The sequence below is a fragment of the Pleuronectes platessa genome, chromosome 17 (genome assembly GCF_947347685.1).
Source record: "Pleuronectes platessa chromosome 17, fPlePla1.1, whole genome shotgun sequence".
Classification (NCBI taxonomy): domain Eukaryota; kingdom Metazoa; phylum Chordata; class Actinopteri; order Pleuronectiformes; family Pleuronectidae; genus Pleuronectes; species Pleuronectes platessa.
In genome coordinates, this window is record NC_070642.1 from 2,860,003 (window position 1) to 2,880,180 (window position 20,178).

Below are 20,178 nucleotides of genomic sequence, written 5' to 3' on the forward strand. Positions count from 1 at the left end.
GCTTGATGGCTAAAAGCTCTGGCTCCTACTCTACTTTTAGAGAATTTAGGGATGACAAGTAGGCTTGAATTCTGGGAGCGGAGTGCTCTAGTGGGTTTATAAGGTACTAACAGCTCTTTAAGGTAAAAAGGCGCCATATTATTAAGGGCCTTGAAGGTGAGGAGGAGAATTTTAAATTCTATTCTAGATGTAACTGGAAGCCAGTGTAGCGACGCTAATACTGGAGAAATGTGCTCTCTTCTCTTTGTTCTCGTCAGGACACGTGCTGCGGCATTTTGGACAAGCTGTAGAGTCTTTAACGACTTACTGCTGGAGCCAGATAATAATGAATTACAATAGTCCAGTCTCGATGTAACAAAGGCGTGGACTAGTTTTTCTGCATCTTTTTGGGAAAGGACATGTCTAATTTTGGATATATTACGCAAGTGGAAAAAAGCGGTCCTAGAAATTTGTTTTAAGTGACTTTTAAAGGATAAATCAGGATCGAAGATCACTCCCAAGTTCCTGACTGTTTCATTGGAAGCAAGGGCAATGTCGTCTAGCGCAGCTATATCATTAGATAATGCATCTCTAAGGTGTTTGGGGCCAAGTATTATAACCTCTGTTTTGTCTGAGTTTAATAAGAGAAAATTGCGGGTCATCCAGGTTTTTATGTCCTTGAGACATGTTCGAAGTTTAGTTAATTGATTACTTTGTTCAGGTTTTATTGACAAATATAACTGGGTGTCATCCGCATAGCAGTGGAAATTTACCGAGTGTGTCCTGATAATGTTTCCTAGTGGAAGCATATATAATGAGAATAAAATTGGGCCGAGCACAGAGCCCTGTGGAACACCATGGCTAACTTTGGTGCGCACAGATGACTCATCATTAATTTGCACAAATTGGGAGCGATCAGAAAAATACGATTTAAACCAGTTAAGGGCGGTTCCATTAATGTTAATTAACTGTTTTGAGTCTTTGTAATAAAATTTGATGGTCAATTGTGTCGAATGCTGCACTGAGATCTAACAGAACGAGGACAGACACAAGTCCCTGATCTGAGGCTATTAAAAGGTCATTAGTGACTTTTGCCGAGGCTGTCTCTGTACTGTGATTGGCTCTAAACCCCAATTGAAAGTCTTCATATATATTATTTTCCCGGAGAAACTCACACAGCTGATTGGCAACAACTTTTTCTAAGATTTTAGAGATGAAGGGGAGATTAGATATTGTTCTGTAATTGGCTAAAACCTCTGGGTCTAGGGTGGGTTTTTTGAGTAGGGGTTTGATGACAGCTATTTTAAAAGACTGTGGTACATAACCTGATGATAATGACAGATTGATAATGTTAAGTAACGAACTATCAATTAGGGGCAGAATTTCTTTAAGTAATTTGGTAGGAATGGGATCTAAGATACAGGTTGTTGGTTTAGAACCTGAGATTAATTTGGTAAACTGATCACGGGTGATCAGAGAGAAGCTGTCTAAGTAATGTGTAGGATTCTCAGCCGTTTCTGAGATCTCTGTTGTTGGGAGGGTATTCGTGCCAATTGAGGGCAGGAGATGGTTGATTTTATTTCTAATAGTTAGAATTTTATCATTAAAAAAGGTCATAAAGATATTGCTATTTAGGGATCGAGGAATACTGGGTTCGATGGAGGTGTGACTCTCTGTCAGCCTGGCTACAGTGCTGAAGAGAAACCTGGGGTTGTTTTTATTCTCTTCTATTAGTTTTGAATAGTAGGCGGCTCTTGCTTTGTGGAGAGCCTTTTTATATTCTTTAACACTATTCTTCCAGTCTATTAGATTTTCAACATTGTTGCTGGAGCGCCACTTCCTTTCTAGTTTTCTTGATAATTGTTTTAACTCATTTGTCTGGGAATTATACCACGGAGCTAATTTACTATGTTTGACATTTTTCTTTTTTAGAGGGGCTATTGAATCTAATGTTAATCGTAATGAGTCTGCAGAGCTATCGACGAGGTGGTCGATCTCAATGGAGCTCAGGGTTTTAAAGAATTTGTTGTTTATATCTACTGCTAATACGGGTTTAAATGTAATTGGGATTATTTCCTTAAATTTAGCTACAGCACTATCAGGTAGACATCTAGAAAATGAATTTTTTATTAGTGGCATATATTCAGTTATTGAAAAATCAAAGGTTATTAAATTATGGTCTGATAGAACTGGATTGCGCGGAAGTACTGTTAAATTTTCAATTCCGACACCGTACGATAATACAAGGTCAAGTGTGTGGTTACCACAATGAGTAGGTTTGTGCACACACTGACTGAAACCAATAGAGTCTAGTATCGAAATAAATGCTACGCTAAGGCAATCTTTATTATTATCAACATGAATATTAAAGTCACCAACAATAATAATTTTATCGGTCTTTAGGACTAAGTTTGATAAAAACTCAGGGAATTCCTTTAAAAATTCAGTATAAGCCCTGGGAGCACGGTAAACTACGGCAAATATGATTGGCTGTTGGTGGTTCCTGGATTGGCGTGGAAGACTAAGAACCAGGCACAAGTATGTGCATTCACTCTAGTAATTTGCCTCATGTGATGTCACCTGTCAGGGTGGGCTGGGGCTGACAAGCTTGAAAATGAAGAGGAGTTAGAAAGAAGCAAATTACCAGATCTCTCACTACCAGCATAACACATGTCAATGGGTGGATTTTACTGTGAGTAAATAACAGGAAAAGGAAGAAGAATGCGCAGAATAAAAAAATATTATTTATTTGCATTGTAATTAATTCTTTACCTGCTGGTGTTTGCATCGCTGTCATGAAAATGACTTGAAAATATAAACTTTTGATGGAGACCATGAGATGCAGTCAAAGCTGCTACCTAAGTTGAAAACAAACATATTTTTTCTGTCTCTGAACTCAAACATTGACTTTCATGTTCAGCATAAAATGGTTATGGTAGTTAAATGTTTCATTTTTCGAACCCATCATTCTGTACGATACATGCAACCAGAATGATACTAGTGAGGAAAATCCCGGAACAAAACATTTATCAATAAAACTCTTCATTTAGGGGGATTTCAGTAGATGTATAATGTCCTTTTGGAACCTGAAAAGACTCATGTTAGTTTTTGGGAGAAAGTTGGAGTGGAAATGTAATAAGAAATCAGGAATAAAACCAAAGTCAGGATAGGACAAGAGCTCCTCTCTTTAGACATGAATCAAGGTTGTTTTAGTCATGTAAGGCCACTTCAATAGACTGATGCACGTTGTCATGAATATACTGTAGATGTATAGGAAATCATGAAATGAGTCAGTGCAGGGAGTGTGTTCAAGGAACAGAGTAGATGAAATAGGGGATCCAGGCCTTGTTGAGGAAATATCTGTGTCTGGTTGCTCTGGACTCACCAGATAAGGCTGAGTCAGGTGGCCCACCTGTCCCAGGGTAATAACAATCATCTGATTTATTGGACCTGGCAGAGCAAGTTTTTAAAGACATCACTGGAATCCCTTTCACACACACACTGACTGGAGCAAATCATTTTTGGCAGGTTTGGTAAACCGACTGAACGGGGGTAACAGAAAAGATGAAGTACAGAGCAAAACATGGCCCTAACAACTCAGGCTTATCAGAGAGATGGTGTGAAGTATTACCACCAGCTGTTTCCGTTACCTTGTGTCCTGTGACCCACCATCACACCCTCTGATCCAAAGTAACACAATAATAAAACATCAGTAATAGAAGCTCAAGCTAAATGTTTAATGAGAGCTGTTGCACGAAAAGACAAATGCTTGGGAGTGTTTTCATTTTGTGGAACATGCTGCCACCTTCTGGTTAAACACGTGCTTCACCAATACACACTGATTCACTGTGGGGTATGGCACTTGAACAATTTAAAGCTTTATATATGTTTATCATTTGATTAAAATAAAGACGATATCAGGATACATTAATTTATATTTTGTACTAAAAATGCATCTAATTGCGTGATTTATTTCAGGGTGCATCCATGTTGTCATTTGCACAACTTCAAGAAAAATATAATCTTCCCAGGCATGACTTTTACAAATACCTGCAGATCCGGGACTTCATAAACAGGGAAACTACTCTTAATATTGATGCCACTACATCTGCTGTTGAACAATTACTCCTCCTTGGCCCAACTAAGAAATCCATTACTCGTTTTTACAATGTCTTAAGCCAGACTGATGTGATACATGTACAGGATGTTATGCAGAAGTGGCAAGGTGAACTTGGTATAGATATTGATGGGGATAAGTGGACTAAGATATGGACTCAAACAAAGAAAATATCTGTGTGTAACCGTGCCAGATTGTTGCAATTTAAGATTGTGCACCGTTTACAAATCTCTCCTAACAAAAGACATAAAATTAACTCTCAACTCTCACCTGCATGTTTAAAATGTAGAATGTCAGTGGGCACCTATACTCATTGTATCTGGTCATGTCCTAAAATACAAGCATATTGGATGGGTGTTTTGAAAGATTTGGAAAAAATATTTGGTGTGGTGTTGCACATGGACCCTCTTTCCTTAATCCTGGGTTACACCAGTCAGGATACTATTGTGGATGCCAACGCTGCCAGACTGTATAATATCCTCACATATGCAGCCAGGAAGAATATCTTTTTGTCTTGGATAAGCGACAAACCCCCCACTAAATCGAACTGGCACAAGATAATTATGGAATGTTTTCCCCTTGCAGTGTTGTGCAAGTTCACACCTCTCATGAACTAGTTCAAAGTTCAGTTCGCACAAGTAAATATGAATAGTTCACGTTCATAGTTCACCATTTAAATTCTGAACTAGTTCATAGTTCAGTTCATTTCATAGTTTAAGGTGGAAAGTGAGCAATTTTTGTAGGAGACCAGAGCTGTTGTGTTGCAGGTATGGCCTGCCCCTTTAAGGAAAGTTTGTAGTGTGTGACGTAGTGCACCTGGGCATTTTGGGAAGAGACCCTAAAAGTGTGTTTATAACGAGAAGTGACGGAGCACCTATAGGTGATGCGAGTGTTGCTCCTGCTGTATATCCGAGAAATAAAGTGGCCGCATTCCAAGTAAAGAAACATCTCCTCCTCCTTCTTCACGGAGCGGTCCGGACAGCGAGCCAAGATAACCCGGGAGCCGAGCTCCAGACTACGGCTCGGAGCCGAGACACTGGCCAAAGAAGACAACACTTGGAATACGTTGCTTGTTTGGTGTGTATGTGTGTGTGCGATGAATCATGGGTAACGTAGTGCGAAGTAGAGTTATTTGGTTCAGGTTAGGCTACATCACGGACATTTCACGGGCACTGAGCAACGACATGGTGCAAGCATTCGATTTAGACAGCGTCTCTCCTCAGGAGAAGGAAGACATTCCGTAACGTTTTGCTCTCGAATGTTGTCCTTGGCTAGCCTTAGGCTCTTTGTCTTTATCTTGTTGTCATTGCACTGATTGGGTGAATGTAAGTATGTATAGACTGTTTAGACCAATGTTGTACTGAGTGTTGTTTTATTGTTGTTATGTCAATATATAAAAAGTTCAATAAACATATTTGTAAAAAAAAAAAAATGCATCTAATGACTTAATATAATGAGAAAGGAGTCTTGAGTAATGATGAACCTACAGGAAAAGATTATTTAACATTTACTTTGTTGCGTCATTTGTTATTTAATCTAACCTATGACTATTAGTCTTGCATTTGTCAGGTTGCCAGAAAAACATCTCTAAATTATGCACATTTAGCTTTTTGTCTGTTTGGTTGTTGTTTAACATATAACAGTAGTAATAATAGGGACGATAAGGACAAGGATCATTATAGTTATTATTAATATTATAATAATCCTATGTCAGGTCTTGTGTTTACAGATTGTTCCACTGCCCACAACACGGCTAAGAATGAACAAATTAAAGCCTGGTCAGCCACTACAGAAAACTACCCAATCATATACATCAGAGCAGCTTTTCAAAACATATAATATGCATGTTGTCTTGTATATTTATTTTTTATTAAAGAAGGATTACAAAATGTACATGAGAACACAGTCTTTCTTTTAAGAAGTAAAAGAATATAACAGATAATGTCCAGCTCACACAAACCATTTCTCCTTGGCTTCCTGCTCATTATATAAAGATGAAGGTTCTGATGGAAAATAACAGAGAGAAAATTATATTCTCAGTCAAATTAAAACATGATTTTTTGATACATGATATGTTGTTAGTTAGTTCTCATTTCAGACGCTATCATCGAAGATGTAGAATGAAAGGTCTTCTGAAAACAAGTGACAAAGAGTAAAGGCTGTACAGCTCATCTGCTGCAGGAGTAACAGTCTTCATTGAAGTATGAGTCACACTGACAGAGTGGCGGGCTTCTGACAAAATAAACCGTGTCCTTTAAGTTTGCTCCTGTATATCTCACTTTTCAGTTTGTGTCACAGGGGCCGGACAGTGAGGGTGAGGTCACACCCCCGCTGTGGGATGATGTAGCGTTCCTCCCTGAGCAGGCGAAGCAGCAGGTCCTGTGTGTCCTGGGGCCAGCGGTAGATCCTGGTGCTCTGGAGCCAGCTGGGGACATGTCTCTGTGACACAGAATAAGCCCAGAGAGTCAGTTGGTAAAATCTCTTTTACATGATCAGTTTGACATACCCCTCACCGTATACCTGTAGGTCTTCCAATTCATATTTGATGTAATTTCTTACATTCATCTGTTCTGTTATTTGCTGTGCTATAGCCATATCATGCAAGTTTTACTTGGGATGTCCAGAATGAGAAGATGCATTCTATTTGAAAAGTGAGCGAGTATTATAAACATTATTTCCAGTTAGGAGGAAAGTGTTTTGAGCTTAGATTTTGTTTGATGTATATACTGGACTGCCATACTCTTGTATGTATAAGTGTGTGAAGGGACCCTTGTGTGTCCACTTAACAGAAGGTCAATCGTTCAACCTGCGTGCCAAAGTGTCCATGGGCAGAATATGGAACCCCAAATGGCCCCCAACAACTGGGCTGGCAGTGTGTGAGTGATGTGTGATCAAGAAGGTGCACATAGAGTGGTCATCAACACTAGAAAAGTGCTAGATAAACACAGACCAATTACTTTTTACCACATTGCTTATACGTACCTTGGTTGCATTAGGAAACAGGACAGGTACCAGTCTGAAGTTCAGGCAGCCTTGTTGGATGAACTCATTTTGGATCTGTGCCATTAGCGAAAGAGGATATTCAGTGTTCATAGAGCTGTACCACGTAAAGTGTTTCAATGAATAAAACAGGCAACAAAATCAACCAATTCATTCTATGAGCTGAATGAGAGCCACTGTGGCCTTCACATTATTGAAGACTGGACTGTGTTTTCTTGTGAAGTTTCACACAGCGTCTATTGCACTTCTGTTGTCCAGGAAGAGGGATTCTTCACCTGCGACTCTCTCTGATGTGTTTTTTCTGTTACATAGATTTATGGTGGCTTTTCTCACTCTTTTTGCTGAGGGTTAAGGACAGAGGATGTTGCACCTTATGTAGTCCTATGCCGTAAATTGGGATTTGTGAATATGGTCTATCCATATAAAATTTGATTGATTGATTGACCGACAGTCGTGAAAGTGACGTTCTTTTTCTCTTCTGATAACAATTAGATGCATCATCAACAGACAACAGGATTAGCAGACAGATTTGGACTAAGCAGCATGGAGCTGGGAAAGCCTTACAGTTTCAGCACCTGTGACACACTAACAGCGGCTGTGGCTGATGGGTAGAGTGGTCGTCCTCCAACCTGAAGGTCGGCAGTTCGATCCCCAGTCTGACCCATCTGCATGCCAAAGTGTCCTTGGGCATGATGCTGAACCCCGAATGTCCCCCCCATAAAATAACAAAGTGTTGCGAATAGATGCACTGTATGAATGTATGTGTGAATGGGTGAATGTAGAACTGTACTGTAAGAGATTTGAGTGGTCTTCAAGACTAAAAAAGCGCTATATAAATACAAAACCAAAACCATTTAACACTATGGGACTGTGAGTGAGGGGACACTGGGTGGAGCTGGGGAATGAAATGGCCTGTTCTCAAGTCCCCGGAGCCATTTCCTCATTCCACTCTTCCACGTGGGAGGAGGGAGTGTAATGACAGGATCCGACCACATGAGGGGATGTTGCAAGCAAATATTTAAGGTAAAAGCAAGTGCTTACCTGATTGTGAATGTATTTAGTGTGCAGGCCATGGTCATCATCTCCATCTCCCTCCACATCCTCTTTGTACTTGGGGCTGATGACCACAATGATGAGCACTGATTTCTGTAAGAAAGTATATTCTCATTGTCAGATTTAGCAGAAGACTACATTATGAATTGAGTTATTCTCTGCTCAAGTTTAACGGTCAGACTTACATCATTCAAATGTCTGTCCATCCATTTAGTGATGCCCATTCTCCTGATTGGATTATCAAAGATGTCAATCTAAATCGGAGATTCATAAGCAGTGTGTGAGTTTTTGTATGGAAAATCACCAGGAAGCAGAGGTGATGGGTGAAATGAATGTACTTACTGCTGGTTTGAATCCCTGATCAGTCAGAAACTTGGTAAAAACAATAATTTCGTTGGCTGTGTCCACTGAATACGTGATGAAAACACTCCCTGTAGATCAGTGAAACATCCTTAGCACATACATCCTTTAGGTGTAGTGGGAGAAACATCACAACCACATGTTAATGAGGCGACCTGGATGTGACTTACTGCACTCCTCAGGCAGGCTAATGGTCTTCCTGATTTCCCCTGTGAAAGCTGCAGGACCTGGCCGCAGTGAGCAGTTCACGCTGACCTCATGCATCACATCTCTAGGAGGCGCCATGCACTGAGGCGATGAGGCATTTGGAGTATCTTCAGGTTGTTGCCTTTTTTGGGAGACTCTCCTGTGAATGGAATGAACAAGAAACATTTCGAGAGTGATTAATGTGAAAAGTATTGTCTGAATCAATCCTGTAATTATTGGATCATCATGACAAACAGGACAGGACCTGCTCTCCTACCAGGACTGTTGTCGGTCTTGAGGCTCGTGGTGTGGATCTGCTGGGTGGCCATGCTTATAATGACAAGAACGATTATTGTGACGGTGCAGGTCTCTCTGAGGACAACAAGCACAATTCCTGGGGAAATTCCCCTGCTTTGGATTGGGGCCTGCAGAGAAACATTGGAGTGCAGACATGATTTACTAGTTTGCACCAACACAATGAACAGCAGCCAGACGATATCTAACAGGGTTGTCATGATTACCAGATCTGTAAAGAATCTAATTCGTTTTAAGTAAAGTCAATTTAACAGCAGAATTAGGTCGGTGTAGCCTGCAGTCAATATTACTCATGATTATCAATATAAAGAAAAACATGTATATATTATGTAGCCTTCTACTAATGACACTGGCTATTTGATAATTGCCATAGGACACTAGAAGTCTCCACTGAGACTGACAGATTTAATTATTTTAGCAGCTCATTAAGACAGTGATATAGATATATATATCCTTCTAGAATCAGATTGTCATGTATAAAAAACAAAAAATCATGATTTTATTGATAACCAAACACTTACTCTGAGCAGGGTATTGTGATAGGACATAGGAGGTGTAGTTATTGTCAGACATGAGTGGAAGAGGGGCCTCCAAGCATTCTGCCTCCTCAACAGAGAAGTCCTGTGGCCAGTTTGAAGGGCCTGCAAAGCCTCTACTGTGGTTCACCCTGTGCTGCCATTCATAGAGTGTCCCCTGCTCTCTGAGGCCATGAGGCCCGACTTCTGCAGGTTGGGGGGGTCTCATGTGTCCGAAGTGTGTTTGGGGTGTAAAGCTAGGTTCCGGGGAAGCACGGCAGGCGGCCCTAGATTCTTGCTGGAAGCGGCTCTCGGGGACTGTCCTCTCTCCGGCATCATATTCTCTGGGTGTTTCACAGCAATTTTCCTGTGGCTTTCTGCTGTTCTCTACATGTCCACTACACTGGTTACAAGGAGGAGGCCAGACCAAGTCCAGAGTGGAGGACGACATACTCTCATCGGTCTCAACAGGAACACTCTGATGAGGGCAAGGTCCTGACAACAGGAGCGAACAAGAAAACAGGTTTGCACTCACAAGAGATGTGGATAAAGTGACAGATGTATGAGTCAGAGCAGCTTTTGTTTCCTACCTTTGAACGAGTCCATTTTTACAGACCATAAGTGTCTGTTGTCCCTGGTTATAGTGAAAATGAAAACAGCGTTAAGGGAACTCAATACTGCTTAAAGAGACACGCACACGGCACGAAGACAACTGTAGTTTCAGTCAAGAGATTCACAGTACACCTAACAGTCCACCACTGAGGAAAAATAAGTAAATAACAGATTGAGTATAATAATTCACAGAATAACGAGACATAAAAAGCTTGTTCCTCGCTCTATCAACTCGATTCCGGAAAACAAGTACAAAGGTCAAAATCACTTAAAGTCTGTCAAGTATGTCTACTAAAAAACATCTCCAAAGTTTCCAGGAATTTCCCCCCTGTAAATTCACATACAAAGAATAAAGTAAACTTCCTAAACTGCGCACACCTACCTTTTCATAGAACGTCTTATCCCTCAGCCACAGCACAAACCTGTTCTGCAGCAAACAGGAAACATTCCCACTGCTTGTCCTTTTCTGTTTTATGCAAAGCTCACAAGCCTCGTGACCCATTTATGTAAATAATGCGGGGCATGAGCCTGCGGCGTCCAATCAGCTTGTTTTTCACTAGGAGCATTGTCCAGCCAGCCAGGTTGAACTGTTATCATGATTTGAAATGTGTCAGGCCTCACTCTCAACCAAACCTTGAAAAAGACAACATCCTCAAGCAGTAACTTACAATAAGACGAGTAGTAAACAACTCATTTTGATATGTACGTGAATATAATTTACACATTTATTCAAATTTTACAAACAAATTACGTAACAAGTGACAATACTACTGAGCTTCATCAGTTTTGGATTAACAGTGAAACATTATCAAAGCTAATAGACCACTTGTTTTATGACACTGCCACACAGGACCTACATGACTAAGAAAAAACATTTTTTTTTACTTGATCACATCTATTGTTACAATGAGAGCGTATTTCATGCATTTATTTCATACATGTGTTGTATAATCTACGAGACAAAGAGTCTATGGTCAGGTCTGTGAGGTTGTAGGTGGACACACTAAAAGTCAACTAAGCCTGCTAACCTCATTGTGTAAAATGATCACCATCTTATAGTGCATGCAAACATTAATCATCACAAAAACTACAGATGAGCTTGATGGGGTGGTCATCCGCACACAAAGCAAACTCGTGGAAAAATCATATTTTTTACCTGATGATGATAATAAAAGACTAAATGTTTTAGGATTACAAAAGACATTGATAATTAATTCTCTGTGAGGCAAGATTATGAAATCGGCTATCTCAAAACCAAAGATGTCGACCTCATGTGGCAATAGTGAAAAAGTAAAGTCCTTAGAATATATTGTCTGGGAACAATGAATAACATTACAATTGTTTTGAACAACAGAACCTGCTAGAAATGCTAGATGAAAAGTCAGAGAATAACCAAAGTCTTAAGGCTTCACTCTTTGGAGACCAGATTCCATAGCAATCCACCAAACAGTTCTTAAGTCTTGTGGTTGAAAGGACCAACACTGCAATCCTGAGAATTGCTCTGCTAGCTCGTCTAAAAACAGCAATTATGAGACAACCATCACCCAGATCAACCAGATCACTCCACAGCGTTTGTGTAGTTTTCATGGACATGGATATGCAGTAAGCAGCAGCCGTGGTTCAGGAGGTAGAGTGGATAAATTATCTATTAGAGGGTTGGTGGTTCAATCTCCAGTTCAGCATGCCTTGTGCGTGTGTCCAGGTGTCCTTGGCCTCGCTGAGTTCTTTGTGACTAGAAAAGCTCTTTATATAGTCTACAGTCTATTTACCATGGTTCCATTTTATTTCTGCAAAATGACACGTCCAAGGTCAAGACTAAACCTTTAGTCTCCAACAACTATACCTATTGGTCTTTTTTCTGGTTCCTTTCTACTCTGTCTGTTTGAAATTAGCAAGCTTCAAAGTCACAGGGTTGTTGGATGGTGAGGCCTTATGATCCATAACTGAGAAAACTCTCATGGTAGTATGGGTGAGAACAGAGCCCAGCTCACGTACCTTTGCCTTACAAGTCACCACCTGGACCAGCTCCCGTCGAAAGCGCCGGCTGACCATACAGTAGAGCAGGAAGTTGGTGCTGGAGTTAAGGTTCTGCAGCATGTTGGCTAAGTCTCCGGCCACATTGATTGGGATTCTGTAGTCATCCCTGTCGAAGTACTCGTGGTTGTACTTGGTTCTAAGGATGCAGTATGTGACAAAACGAGGAAGGCTAAGAACAACGAAGGTCACAGAAACAGTGCCCAGCAGCAGAATGGTCCTCCTCAACATGCCTCTGGTGCTCCTCCCATGCATGACCCGGCGTTCCTCCTTGGTGAAGAGGTTGCTCGCACGGCAAAGGTGATATCCTATGAGGTAGTTGAAGATGATGACCAAGACAATGGGTATTCCTCCAGAGAGGAAGCTGGTTATCCACACTATAACAGTAGTGTAGGTCTCATCGCGGTAATGACACCTGGGCTGTGTCACATTCTCCCCGTCCACAAGAAAGGAAACAGGTGTGACATTATTGATCCAGCCCACTGGCACAGAGACAATATGTGACACGAGGACAACAGCAATACAAGTCAGTTTAGTGACCCAGGGCTGGGAGAAGTGCTGCTTGGCTACTGTGCTGCGGAGGACAAGGTAGCGCTCGATGGTGAATATCACCACTATCCAGGAGGAGCTATACAGTGATCCATACTGCAGGAATCCCAGGATGCCACACCAGGGTTGGGAATGCCAGAAGGGCTGCAGTAGCCAAAAGTTGAGGGTCAGGTCAAGAAGGATCACCCACACCAGGTAGAATGTGTCCACAATGGCAAGACAGCTCAGGTAAATGGTTGCTGTGTCGGACATCCCACATTTACGGAAGCAAACCATATAGAATGTGAAGAGGTTGGCTGGAAGGGAAAGGCAAGAATAAAGAAGTTCAGATAAATACACACAACTTGTCTGGTGCTACATGAAGTTGTTCAAGATTAATTTACCAATATTAATTTTTTGGCAACTTGGAGGCAGCAGTAGCAAAAAATTCATCTGAGACAGCATCATCCGGTTATGGCATGTTTAAGCAAACAACTGCTTTCTTAAACATCCTGCTTACATTCAAATATTTCCAGGAATCATATGCATTTATTGTGGCTCACTGACAAACTGTCCAATCCAAGTCTAGTCCATCAAGCAGTCTAGTCTGATTTACCTTTAGACTGGTCTTCACCAACCAACTTTGTCCGTCTGGTTTGTGGTGTTGGGCAGGTGGTGTCCAAAAGGTTTTTTCTTCAGTCTCAAAGTTTTGATAATAATAATAATAACAATAATAATAATAATAATAATAATAATAATAATAATAATAATAATAATATAAACTTTAATTTTATAGCACAGTTCACACAAGAAACTCAAAGTGCTTTACATACAATATAGATATAAATAAAAGCATGATAATATGTAATTCAAATAAGAAGAGAACATAAGAAAATAAAAAAAACGTAAAAAATGCTGAAACAAAGTCGTCAAAATAATAGAGCACAGGCAGGTATAATATCTGCTTAATATAAAGCTTTTCTTTCGGCTGTTGCTGGGAACCTCTAATAGACCTGCTGCAGATGATTCAAGAGGGGACATAGTTAACTAGAGGGTCAGCTATGTAACTCCGTCTTAGCCCATTCAGAGCCTTGAATATAAGCAAGAAAACTTTAAAATCAATCCTCTGTGTTGCAGCAACTAGTGCAGAGCAGCTTCCACTGGACGTGTTCTCCTCTTGGTCCTGCTTTTATTTGCTTTAATTTATTTATTACAAAAAAACAGCTGCTTTTTAGCTCTATATCAGAGAGTAGTTTACAAGAACTGTAGAGATGGGCAATATTTTCTGTCAATTCATGAACTTTCCCATTATCAAACCCAGCAGGGGCATGCTGTTAGGACAAGCATGGCAGTGCTCGACAACTAGCTCAAAATTGAGTGATATAATTTTTACCAAAAGTATCAGGAAATTTCAGTCTCTTGAATTTTTCTCAAAAAACTAAACTGTTCCTGCCGACTGTTGTGTGCCTGCATTTCAAGCGTGGTCTAAGGACCAGGGGGAGATAAGGCGGTTATGCTGACATATGATAATGGCTACAACAAGCTGTTCACTCCACTCTAAAAACCCATGATAATGTAGAAGAATTTTCAACAACGATTACACTATATGTACAACATTATAACAACAGCAGACATGGAGGAGAGGCAAATTGATAGTGTTGTCCAGCAAAAGAGTTTGAAACGAAATGCGTGGTCTCAGCGGACATGCACAGAGTTCATCCAAATATTCCTAGTTCCTGGGAAAAATTCCTGCAATGGAAATGCAGCTATACTGAAATCTCTCTTTACATCTGATCTTAGAACAATAATTTTTCCTCTAAAATATGTCGTTATAGTTACATTCATCTTGTAGTTTGCTGCGCCCTTGTGGCTGCATTAGGACATTGCAGGTATAATTTCTGTCAGAAAATTACTTCAACAGACTTTCCTTTCTCACTGTTAAGAGGTAGAAGTTAACAATCATATGACACTGATTTACACTGATTGGTGCAATATGTGAAAAAGCATATTGAACTAACAACAATGTGCTTAATTTAGCACAAATATAAGTGTATAAATAAATTAACATTTTGGGGTCTGTCAAAAATGTTAGGGCCCACTTAGCCCAAACACTGGAAGCAAGAGAAAACTAGGCAAGTGCAATGAAATGTGGGAAAAAAGGTACTATCACAAAGAGGACAAGACAAATGACTGAAAGTTCACTTTTTACACGAAGCTTAACATTAGATGAACCTTTTCTCAAGACAGATGCCAACAACACCTATTCGGACATGGAAAAGCCAAAGATTAATTAAGCTACAAACCTGGAATACCCATGATGCAAAGTGTAGGGTAGTAGATCTTCTGAACAGTGACAAAGATGTTGACGCCTGCTTCCTCCATTTCACTGCCAGGCAATTTCTCACATGCTAATACCTGCAATAAAGCCATTAGAGGCGGATGAAGAGCTGTTATTGATTGGGCACAGAGAGGGGAGGTACAGTGAACAAACACTGGTAAAGGTCTATAGGTAAAGGTCTACTATATATCAGTTGGCTTGATTTCACATTTAAAATGAGTAAAACTGAAGGTAAATACAAAACATCAACTACATGGCGGCAATGTAAAATGTGAATTCAGGAAGAGTCTTACATCTTAGAAATATGAATTTATTAAGCTTTGGATATGTATATTACCTACATTTGGTCTGGTCCGGAGAGATCATACTGCTTCTTACACGTTACAGCAAAAAATCTGAGTTTAGTCATAAAAGTTCGAATTGGCGAGAAGCTAATAAATGTTTGGTGAAAATGAATCAGGCAGCTTTGATTGGGTCTCACCTGAGAGTCACTGAGAAGGAAGCAGTGCAGTTATTTTTTTCAAACAAAACTGCCTGTAAAAATATAATGATAACAGCATCAACCTTTATCCTGATCATTAACAGATCATAATAGCTATGTGTCTAATGGTTGTTTTTCAACACTGATTAAAAGTTGACAAAATTACCTTTAAGAAACTAAGGACATTCACAATTTTTTATTTATCCTTATGACCTTTCTGTGCATTATTAAAAATGATACAGGTGTTATTTGTCTTCATCTGGGTGAAAATATCTGTGATCAGTGATAAATGAAACAGACAAACCTGGTGTGTGTGTGTTTCCTCCTTGGTGTCTTCCCAGGACTGTAAGTTTCATGCAGAAGTGGCTTTGTCCTCAGAGCAGCTGGAAACGTTTCCACCAAGACAAGACTATCAATGATAAGAGGAGGATGTGTGAGACAGCTTCAGCTGCTGCCCTTATAGAGCTTCAGGAGGAGGGATTCATATGGTCCATGAATTAGGTGAGGCATCCACTCTTCGTGAACGAGATACTCAGTGAGATCAATAGCTCATAAAAATGAAATAAAATTGTGAATTAAAATATTTTTTTCCTTTGTATTTAAACAGACTTTTAGATATTTTTGATGAATCAACTTCAAGTGGTGATTTTTGTGGGAAAGTCTTTTGCAAAACTATCTTTCGATTTGAAATAATGTTCTTTGAAAGCCAACTGTTACATTACATTTCATTTAGCTGATGCTTTTATCCAAAGCGACTTACAATAAGTGCATTCAACCATGAGGGTCGAACAACAAGAGCTCAGAACAACAAGAATCATGTAAGTACATTAAAAAGTGCAACATTTAAGTGCCATATAAGTACGACTAAACAGAATAAAAAGAAAAATATATAAACACCAGAATTGGTGGTGGATTATTAGACATCATCTTCTTAACCAAGGTATAGTCGGAAGAGATGTGTCTTTAATGGAGGATGTGTAGACTCTCTGCTGTCCTGGTGTCAATGTGGAGCTCGTTCCAACATTTAGGAGCCAGGACAGCAAAGTCGGGATTTTGTTGAGCGTTTAGCTCCCAGTGAGGGAGCAGCAAGCCAATTGGCCGATGCAGGGCAGAGGGGACGGGCTTGGGTGTCAGGTTTGAATATGTCCTGGATGTACAGTGGACTGGGCCCCATCCGTTACGCAAGTACTAGCGACCGGAACAGATGCAGGCAGCCACTGGTAACCAGTAAAGGGAGCAGAGGAGCGGAGTAGTGTGATTGAACTAAGGTTGGTTAAAGACCAGTCGAGCAGCTGCATTGTGGATGAGCTGCAGAGGTAGGATGGCACCAGCAGGTAGACCTGCCAGGAGGGAGCTGAAATAGTCTAGGTGTGAGATGACCAGAAACTGCGCCGCCTTCTGAGTGAGAAGGGGGCATATTCTCCTGATGTTTTGCAGCATGTATCTACAGGAGCAGGTTGTTATAGTAATGTTGGCAGTAAGAAAGAGTTGACTGTCGAGTGTCACACCCAGGTTTCTAGTGGTCTGGGTGGGGGCTAACATGGAGTTGTCAAAGGTAACAGTCAGGTCGTGGGTGGGAGAGTCTTCCCTGGAAGGAAAAGTAGTTTGGTCTTGTAAAGGTTAATTTTCAGGTGGTGTGCAGACATCCACTGAGAGATGTCAGTCAGACAGGCAGAGATTCATGCTACTACCTGTGTTTCAGATTGGGGAAAAGAGAGGATTAGTTGGGTGTCATCTGCGTAGCTGTGGGAGGAAAAGCAATGTGAGTTAATGACAGAGATGTGAGAGTTGGTGTACAGAGAGAAGAGGAGAGGACCCAGGATGGAACCCTGAGGGACCCCAGTAGTGAGAGGACAAAGTTCTGACACAGTTCCTCTCCAAGTTACCCGGGAGGTATAGTCATTGAGGTAGGATGAGAGCAGGGACAACAGCAACCCCTTATTTTTTCATTCTTGTGATAGGAACAACTGGCCCACCTAGCTCCTCCTTGTTTCACATCTTTTTGAGATGAGTGTGAACTCTGGGAAATTAAGCATGCATTGCAAATCTTCTCAGCTCATGAGTTGATAAAAGAATGACTTTGGGTGGGCCGCTCAGCGACAATCAGAAATATGTTCGGCTCCACCATTTGATCTTATTTTGTCTTTGAATTATTTTACGTTATTTAATGTCCTCTGCATATTTTAACCTTCTTTATATCATTTTTGGTATTTTTTCTTACTTAGTTCTTGTAAGATACACATTTTTGTTATGGCAGAACCTGATTATATTTAATACTGGGTTAATTTTAATTAATGTGTTTATCTCAAATAACAGAGAAATAGATTGATTACACTTAGTCTTTACCCAAATATTTTAAAGTTACAATCTCACAAGGCCAAGAGAAGTATTTTTACATTTTCTATCAACACAAAGCAGAGAGCAAATCACACACAAGAGTCGACTGATTATCTGCCTCTTCAACTAACGATGATTATAATTGATATTATGCATTAATATTTTCTTGAATCCGATTGCGGATCAAATAAATCAATGAAACAATGTGTTAGTTTGGCTCTGACGCAGCAGCCTCACCCTGTCTGAAGTCATCACTCTGTGGTCTCCATTAATGAGTTTGTATGTCATGAGTAATCCTTATCAATACTGAAGTCCAATATTTACACAGATAGATACTGAAGAACACCTGCAGACCACAATACAACTAACCACGCCCTCTATAAGTAACACATATCACTAGTCAGCTTCAACTGTTTAGGGTCACAGGGCCGGTCTCCACTCCCGTCGTTTGATTCGCAGTGAGACCCTTCCCCAGAGGAGCAGGTCCAGTGAGTGACACACACGCAGAAGGCAAGTACACAAACACTGGCATGTAGAAAAGAAGTGTCTTGGAAAGAGTGTAAAATGTTTATTGTTCTTTTCTGAATTTCAAACGCCAAATCACTGAATTAACAAAACAAGTTATATATAAAAAAATTGAAATAAATGATATAAAAGAGGGAAGTTAGCGACACTTCAAAACCATTTAGCCATACAACTGAAAAAAAGGGCTTTATCTTTGTCATGAAACAATCTGCTCTAAGACCTGATCCGGAAGGGTTCAATTCTTTTTCAAATCAGTGGTTTTATTTATGAACTTAAACCTTAAAATCCTTCTTCTATTCAGTTTTGTGCATGAATTGACCCCAAAACTCCTCTGAACCAACAGAATAACTGACTCTTGAAGGATCACTTATAAGGTTAAACAAGAACTTAATCTGTAAAAAAAACTATAACAGACTCAAATACTGATCGAATAAAACCTTGTCAGTAAAAGATTAAAGCAGAAATAACTGAGAAGGTGAGTTGGTCCAGGTTTGGCTGCAGGTCAGGACCCTGCAGGCTCAAGTGGACGATGTGCAGAAGACAAGGAAGAACCCGACAGTCCACATACACCCCCCAAAAATAGAACATTAATGATGAGATGCCCCAGAGTGAAAGCTCAAGTAATGGAAAACTTAAGTCAACCTTTCTTTCTTCCAGTTCAACAAAAAAACACGTATGGTACAAAGACAGAAATATTCCACCCACATTATCTCAAAATTATAAGCGAGGAGGGATATGTTCAAAATCCTTGCACGCCTGGCTTTAATTTACAAAAAAACAACTACAGCTCTGAGGAAGCTTTGTAAGGGAGCAAGAAAAGAGAAAAAAGGCAGATGGAGGACTGCATTATGCTCGTCCGAAGAAGCCTCAGCAACATTATGAACTGAAAAGTCAAGAAAGAAGCAATAAACTGAGGGTGAGTGATTTTACATTATGGCAACAAATTGAAAATTGAGGCTACCAATTCAATCTCTAGAAAATAATACATGAACTATAGTATAATACACGTACAGATTAACTGTGCCCGCTCAGGTGCTCATCATCCTTTGCCTTTATTATTTTATAATTATTATTTTGTGCAGGAGAAAATAAAATTCTTATACGGAAGCAAACAAATAAACTAAAACAAGCCTTTTATTTACAGTGAATACATGTATTTCATTGCATTATCACAACCCCACTTGTTTCTGTCCATCCTTCATCCCTCAGCTTCCCTTATTATCGCAGTTGCAGAGTTCAGACAACAGGGGGGGTGTCAGAGACTGAGGGCTGTGTTTCTGGGGCTTGGTGTAAAGCGAAAAATACTGGGTTGAGCTGAGGAAGCTGTACAAATCCCTAAAATGCAGGCGTAGCCAGGAGGGTTCCAGAGTTTTTTTAACAGTACGGATTCGGTCAATGTGGTCCCAGCCCTGAGACGCCCCCCCACCCGCCACCAGATAGACAGGGTTTGAAGGGGGCCTAGAGGTTGTCCCCCGGTTGGTACTGAGGCTCAGTGGCTGTAAAGTAGTCCTCCAAGAAGGCCTGCAGGTACTCAAAGGTGGGCCGCTCCTCTGCGTCCTTCTTCCAGCACTGCAGCATCAGCTCGTGCATCGAGATGGGGCAGTCCTGAGGGCACGGCATTCTGTAGCCCCGCTCCACCTGCTCCAGCACCTCACGGTTGTTCATCCCTTGAAAAAAGAAGAGAAAAAGAGTGTAAGTAAGCATAGCCAGGGGCTCCTGCACTGATCCGTGTGACAGCTCCGTAGAGACCAAGCTCTTTGACAGTGAGCTTTAACATCCCAGTGGCACCAGTCCAACA

At 40.5% G+C, this 20,178-nt stretch overlaps 4 protein-coding genes across 7 annotated transcripts in view; all 4 read right to left on the minus strand.

Moving 5' to 3' along the window:
* Window positions 1-869: 869 nt before the first annotated feature.
* Window positions 870-2,250, minus strand: LOC128460231 (uncharacterized). Its single transcript, XM_053445315.1, has one exon. It carries the CDS (start codon window positions 2,116-2,118, stop codon window positions 940-942), a length of 1,179 nt encoding a protein of 392 aa, XP_053301290.1. The 5' UTR covers window positions 2,119-2,250; the 3' UTR covers window positions 870-939.
* A 3,687-nt stretch (window positions 2,251-5,937) lies between these two features.
* On the minus strand, window positions 5,938-10,635 carry traf3ip2a (TRAF3 interacting protein 2a). Its single transcript, XM_053445053.1, has 10 exons — window positions 10,520-10,635; window positions 10,116-10,159; window positions 9,532-10,020; window positions 8,973-9,120; window positions 8,680-8,855; window positions 8,492-8,580; window positions 8,335-8,403; window positions 8,138-8,242; window positions 7,079-7,153; window positions 5,938-6,535 (listed from the first exon to the last, which is right to left on the minus strand). The coding sequence occupies exons 1-10, from the start codon at window positions 10,525-10,527 to the stop codon at window positions 6,389-6,391; spliced, it is 1,350 nt and encodes a 449-aa protein (XP_053301028.1). The 5' UTR covers window positions 10,528-10,635; the 3' UTR covers window positions 5,938-6,388.
* A 1,371-nt stretch (window positions 10,636-12,006) lies between these two features.
* LOC128460648 (probable G-protein coupled receptor 139) lies at window positions 12,007-15,129 on the minus strand. Its single transcript, XM_053445892.1, has 2 exons — window positions 15,003-15,129; window positions 12,007-13,016 (listed from the first exon to the last, which is right to left on the minus strand). The coding sequence occupies exons 1-2, from the start codon at window positions 15,127-15,129 to the stop codon at window positions 12,007-12,009; spliced, it is 1,137 nt and encodes a 378-aa protein (XP_053301867.1).
* Window positions 15,130-18,408: 3,279 nt separating this feature from the next.
* The window catches only part of fynb (FYN proto-oncogene, Src family tyrosine kinase b), a 68,496-nt gene continuing 66,726 nt past the window's right edge, over window positions 18,409-20,178 (minus strand). For all 4 annotated transcript variants that reach the window (XM_053444742.1, XM_053444739.1, XM_053444741.1 and 1 more), the window contains one exon: window positions 18,409-20,047. In XM_053444742.1, coding sequence (XP_053300717.1) covers window positions 19,839-20,047 — 209 coding nt within the window. In that variant the 3' untranslated portion in view covers window positions 18,409-19,838. The remainder of the gene's footprint in view (window positions 20,048-20,178) is intronic.

Coding starts and splice junctions, on each gene's coding strand:
- traf3ip2a (XM_053445053.1), bottom strand. Junction 8,581..8,679: donor TAGCCTGCCTGAGGAGTGCA/GTAAGTCACATC, acceptor ACTGATCTACAG/GGAGTGTTTTCATCACGTAT. Junction 8,243..8,334: donor TGGACAGACATTTGAATGAT/GTAAGTCTGACC, acceptor ACTTTCTTACAG/AAATCAGTGCTCATCATTGT.
- LOC128460648 (XM_053445892.1), bottom strand. CDS start 15,129: ATGGCTTTATTGCAGGTATTAGCATGTGAGAAATTGCCTGGCAGTGAA. Junction 13,017..15,002: donor TTGCATCATGGGTATTCCAG/GTTTGTAGCTTA, acceptor TTTCCCTTCCAG/CCAACCTCTTCACATTCTAT.
- LOC128460231 (XM_053445315.1), bottom strand. CDS start 2,118: ATGCCACTAATAAAAAATTCATTTTCTAGATGTCTACCTGATAGTGCT.